This window comes from Austrofundulus limnaeus, unplaced genomic scaffold (assembly GCF_001266775.1).
Source record: "Austrofundulus limnaeus strain Quisiro unplaced genomic scaffold, Austrofundulus_limnaeus-1.0 Scaffold13, whole genome shotgun sequence".
Classification (NCBI taxonomy): Eukaryota; Metazoa; Chordata; class Actinopteri; order Cyprinodontiformes; family Rivulidae; genus Austrofundulus; species Austrofundulus limnaeus.
The window spans coordinates 2402333-2408320 of record NW_013952415.1 but is presented as its reverse complement, the minus strand read 5'-3'; the positions used below and the strand labels follow the sequence as shown (position 1 = coordinate 2408320).

Here is a 5988-nt window from a genome sequence, read left to right as displayed (position 1 = left end):
GACCTATACAATTTTTTTCTTTTGGATTTTTTACCTGGATTACTGAGATGCATCAGGACACTCCCTGTGAGCTAGCAAAGTTTTTGTTTCTTTCCAGCTGGGAAATGGCAATATTCTAATACTATTTGAGATTTTCTCTTCATAACGAAATGAAAAATGCCTCATGAAAATTACATAAAATTAGAATTCAGACCAAATATTAATGTATTATCGTAACCAACAAGACAAATTAAGGCATAACTCTGGTTCGGTTTATGATATCAGGATGATCCAGGTATCAAAATGTAGCTTTTAAAACCAGAAATCTGAAAATGTAATTAGGTCATTTTGACCAAATTTGACTTAATCCTCATTTCGGTATAATGGGTCACAAATATGAATGCAAAACATCTGAAGCCAACAAACTCTTACTTTAACAAACTGAAGTGCAATGACATAAGACACCTTAAGTGCAGACTCCTGTGTAGTTCTGGTTCTGTTATTTATGTAATTGTGACTTCAGTAAGCTTCTCATATTTAGCTTTGTGCAACGTGTTTTAGTGACTTATATATAATAAATCACTACAACATATATTCAAAATCCAACATGGTAGACAGCATGTCTGGGCAGATTAAGTACAGGTTTACCGTGTCAGTCTACCACCCCACCCCCCCAAAAAAAAAACATGTTCAATTTTTATTTATTTTACTTAACAACAAAATCAATCAGATTGTAAGATATGCTTGTCTTTTGAAGTTTTTTTTTTTTTCAAAAAAAAAATTATTTTTTGGAGTCTGGGCCCCCATTAGTGGGCCGGTCAGGAGTCACATGCAGACCACAAATGGCCCGCATACTTCCAGTTTCCCATCCCTAATTTATATTTTAAATGATTAATTTTTCACACTGATTGAATAATTTTTAACTCATGTTGAACATTAACCTTTTTGATATCCAAAAAAAAATGGCTGAAGCTGAGATGTCATTTGATTTAAGCAAACCTGTCTGATAAAAAAGTTCAGCCTAAAGAAAAAAATGCTGCCAAATAATATAGATTCCTCAAAAAGTTTGTTTTTGATGGTTCTTTGATCTACATAAAAAGGGAAATGATCTCATTTCCTGCTGGCTTCTTTTATTTAGATCAGTTCTGACTGGGAAAGACTTCAGAAAAATCAAACATGATGAGACAGATACTGTAAAAACACCTCCTTGGGAGGCTTTGAACTTGGCTTGATTTAAGAAACCTGACGATGTGTTTTGACAAACATGCAGTCAAAAAGACCCAGAATAAATCTTAACCAGTGTAGAACACAAAGTAGACAAAGTCTTCAGTCAGGAAGTGAACATTTTAAAAACATTTATGGAGACATTTTGTTCATCACTAATGATGCTGATGAACGTATATGAACCAGTTAATTTAGAGCTTCACTGTCTTCAGCCTGACCTCCTTTTTTTCCCCCAGGACAGACTGGAGCAACATCCTCATTACTGCAGACGACACCTTAAATCTGTTGGTCCAACTCTGCCAGATATTTGAACTCCTCAAAGGCTCAGCCACGACCCAGAAGGAGGCGTTCCACCTTTCCCCGGTCGACTCGCAGCACATGCTGACTCAGAGGAGGGAGATCAGGTGAAAGACGAGAAGAAAGAGGAGAAATCTGCAGCTTAGTTCCCAATTAGCTCTGAGCACCGGGGAACGCCGCCTTATTGCTCTGCGGGGGATTTTAAAAGTGCTTTCACATTCAGAATTTAATGGAACAGTTTGATTTAAGTCTGATATTTCAGGCAGAACCTCCATCCCTCGAGTAGTTTGTCGACACTTCGGAGGCCGACAATTTCCCAGACAGCCAGAGGGAAAAAACAAAAAGATTCAACGTGTTTTCTTTATGTTTTAATTACAATTCTTTCTCCAAAGCTGGCAGTAAACTGAGTCGAATTGTATTGGAAACAATATATGTAATTGTCTGCAAACTGAGAACTTTTTATATTTTATGATTTAAAAAGCTCGTTGTATTGAGGAGTTGTAAAACAGTGCAGCCATTTTTTAGTTCAACGTTATTATAAACAGGAACGTAATCCTCCTCTGGCTCTCTGAACTTCAGCTGCATCTGAAGAAAGTCAGAAAAATCTCCTTTGGACTTTTATCAATGTTTATTTTTTTTAAGATTAAAAGTCCAGACTTGTTTTCTTGAGTCYTACATAATCCATCTTTTCCTTCAGTCTGCATTTTTCTGCTTTCTGCTCAGCTCTAATTACCGGACGGGCATTTCTGTTTCTGAGCAGCTCTGATGTTTGTTTCTCAGCTTTTAATTACAGTTTTACCCTTCAAAGTTTTGTTGTTGATTCTATCCACATTTTTTAAACTATAAAAGCTAAAATATCCCTTATTTCAGTGTAGATTTAAAATGCACGTAATGTTCAGTCTTTATCCAACCAAACTAAAGCAAACCAGCAGCCAGAGAGTTGCTCTTCAGCTGATATTTAAAGGAGCAAATTATTATATTATATTATATTATATTATATTATATTATATTATATTATAATTAAAGCTGTTAAAGGAGAACGTCAGTGTTTTGCTGAGTGTGTGTGGCAGCAGCAGAGCTTCACCTGATCTCGTTGCAGAACTCCTTCTCGTAGCGACGTCTGCTCCTCACCTTCCAGTGAAAAACAACGATGAAGATGAGGAAGATGAAGATGAGGAGCGTGGACCCCACAACATTCCCCACCATCACTCCAGCGCTGTTCAGAGCTGTGAAACCAAACCAGCACCCAAAACTGAAAACTMACTTTAAAAGACTCGTTTGTGCTTTTAGATAGCATTTTGTTATGTTTGCTGTATTTGTTGTTTATGTGACAACTAGCATTTTGCTGACATTTTGCTACTTTTGAAATCTTTTGTTCCTCCTTTCTACTAGATCCCACTTTGGTACTTTTAGCTTAATATTTTAGCTAGCCTTTAGCTATTTAACTTTAATCTAGTTTTTAGAGTATTTTTTGTTATTTTTAGCTAACATTTTATTTATTTTTGTCATTTGATATTTTTAGCTTTTGGCTACTGTTAAGCTACTTATAGGTTTTAGTTTTTTAGTTTAGTAAAAAACAAAACAAATACTTTACATACAACAAATAATACAAATCACAAATTAAATGAAGGGTAGCAGAAAGAAGAAAAAATCTTAACATCTGCCCATTTTTTCCAAAAATTAAAAATAAATTCAAACAATTATAATCTTCAAATAGTAAAAAGACAACAAAAACCTCAAACTCCTTCTCGAACAACAGTTCAGACAAATGCACGTTATACAAATTCATATTTCTTCAACAATCCAGCATTTGACATTCTCTTAAACAAATTTATTGAGCCAGCATTTTTATAATCACTTTCCAGATTATTCCACAGTCTTAGTTCTTGTACTGAAGTACATCGCTCCTTCAAATTTGTCCAAATTTTAGACTTTACAAGCATCTCTATACCCTTGAGATCATAATTACTGACTCTCTTAACAACATTTAATTGGATATTTAATGGTAATACATTTTTAAAATATTATAATCAACCAATTCATAAAATTTCAAGAATTTCAACTGATAAAATATTATTTTTGATGGGTTACTGTAATGTTTTGCTGCATTTGCTTATTGTTTGGTAAAATGTACTGATGTAATTATTCAGCTACTACTCATGAGTATAGATTGGCTAAAACTATGTTACTTTTAGCTTGTAGTTTTTTTTATTAATTTTTTGCTTGTTTTTTCGGCATTTTCTTTTCTTAGTTTTAGCTGTTCTCTAGCCTTTAACTACTTTTGTGTAGCCTTTTGACTTTTAGCTAGCATTTTTTTCTACGTTTGCTGTTTTTGTCTTACGTTACTTTTAGGTTTTACTTAATTATTTCCTAGTTTTAGCTTTTTTTTGCTACTGTTATGCTACTTTTTCTATTACCATTTTTTCTAGCTTCTAGCTAGTATTTAAAAAATGATTTTTAACAAGTCTTCATGTTCTGTTAACAGATAACTGTTCGGCGATCGGGTAAGTAATTCTTCAACTTTAGCTAAAACATTACAGATAAGTTACTGAGAACAAACAGATGTTTTAAAAGCAAAGTAGTTTTTAGTGAACCGTGTTTTTTTTTTTTTCATCAGGCAGGAAGTTTTTATAACAACTTTACGTGATTTAAATGCAGCTGAAGCACAAGCAGACATAAAGCTGTAAAATCTGATGGGAGCCTTGATAAACAACTTGGTGACAGATGTTTTATTAAATACAAGCTGCCACTCAAACAAAACAAAAATATACCATAAATACTTTAAACCTAAATGGTAAAAGATTTTCTCAGAGGACATTTAATGAGAGTAAACAACTTGTGACGAGGCTGAATGCACTGCTAAATATAGACCAAATGTTTTAGAGGGTTGAGACTGAATTTTACAGAGAATTTCTGAGGAAACTAACATAAACCTGTAATTTGCACCTTGTAGATGATGCTTCATACAGCAGATGCAAATCTGGTGACAAAAACAAAACAATCCAAACAAATCTAAGATGCAGGATTTCAGAGTGAACAGGAAACTGTTTTTCTACATCCCAACCTGCACAGAGCTGAAGTGCTTCTGCTGCAAAGTCTCAGCAAGACTTCTAGAAAAAAAAAAAACCACAGGAGCTTTTTCTTCTTGTTGTTTCATGTGTGCAGGTGATTGTAAGAAGTGACCCTCACAATAACAACATGGCTGGGTTCAAAGCAAGAGCAGCGTTCTCCATCAGTCCGGTCACCGAACCATCCTGATACMGAGTTATAAAACAAATATTCTAGTAATATTCATATTTAGGTTAAAACTGTTGTATTTAAATGATCCAAAAACCTAACGACTAATTACCAAAATGAACACTGGAGAAAAAAAATCTAAGAATGGCCACACTTCTCAAAGGAAAGTATCTGATTTGCCACGTTTTGTTCCAAGCTTTTAAACAAAAAAAAATGTGTTGTGAATTAACTGTCAGCTACTCACTGTAGCTCAGGGTCTGTAAGAGGGAAGTTAGGCTCTTTTTTATATTTGAAGCGCTGTGGAGGCCATCTTCAATTAAATGTACCCCAGAAGCTAATCACTTATCAGCTATTTGAGAATGGGACTGGGGGTCCATTGTTTCGGGTCATTCAGTCTTGTASAAGCGGTGCCACCAGAAGCTCTGTTCTGCCGTTTGCAGATGATGTGTTGGTGTCAACGTGTGGTGGTCTTCAGCTCTCACTGGAGCAGTTCTGTGTTCACGTTCAAAGGTTTTTTTTTGCGTTTTTCCCATTTAATTCCCCCCACCCAGCACCAGTGTTATTTTTACATAATCTTGAGTTCTGAGTATTTTTTAGATTGATTTGGTTTTGTAGATTTCGACCATGCTTCCTGTCAGTGATGTCTCCAGCTGTCTGCAGTCAGTAACTAACACACCTGTTCTGCATCCAGTAATCAGCTCCTCAGCACAGCTCAGGTACGTCCTGCCACCTGTCTGTTTATTAGAATCTTAGCTTTATTCCTTTTTTAGCTCTTATTCTATGTTCAGCTGTGTGTGTGTGCCTTTTAATGACAGGACTTAAAACTAAGATTATTTTGTGTTGAGAATATCTGTGATCTCGCAGCATCAATTACATGTTGTTGCTCCCAGCTACCACCACACCTAGTTTTAGCTTAATATATGTAAAATTGGTTGAGTTGTATCTTTTTGTGTATGACACTTAAGACTTAAGGCAATAAGAAAATGATACAAATTTTTTAAATGATTGAAAATGAACTTTCAGAGATAAAATCATGAACTTTGACATACCCCACACTTGTATAAAATGTGTTGTCCGTGGGTCAGGTTTTTGTGATATTCAGTCACTCTATTAATGACCCCGCCCCCATATAGTTTTGAAATCTACAGCGGATAAAATAAGTATTGAACACGTCACCATTTTTCTCAGTAAATATATTACTAGAGGTGCTAATGACATGAAATTTTCACCAGATGTTGGTAACAACCCAAG

The 5988-nt window shown here is 35.0% G+C and overlaps 1 protein-coding gene across 1 annotated transcript in view; it reads right to left on the bottom strand.

The window, feature by feature from the left end:
* The window catches only part of vsig8a (V-set and immunoglobulin domain containing 8a), a 28948-nt gene that overhangs the window by 7716 nt on the left and 15244 nt on the right, over positions 1-5988 (bottom strand). The window contains exon 5 of the mRNA XM_014002375.1: positions 2585-2726. Within this exon, the coding sequence (XP_013857829.1) occupies positions 2585-2726 (142 nt within the window). The remainder of the gene's footprint in view (positions 1-2584; positions 2727-5988) is intronic.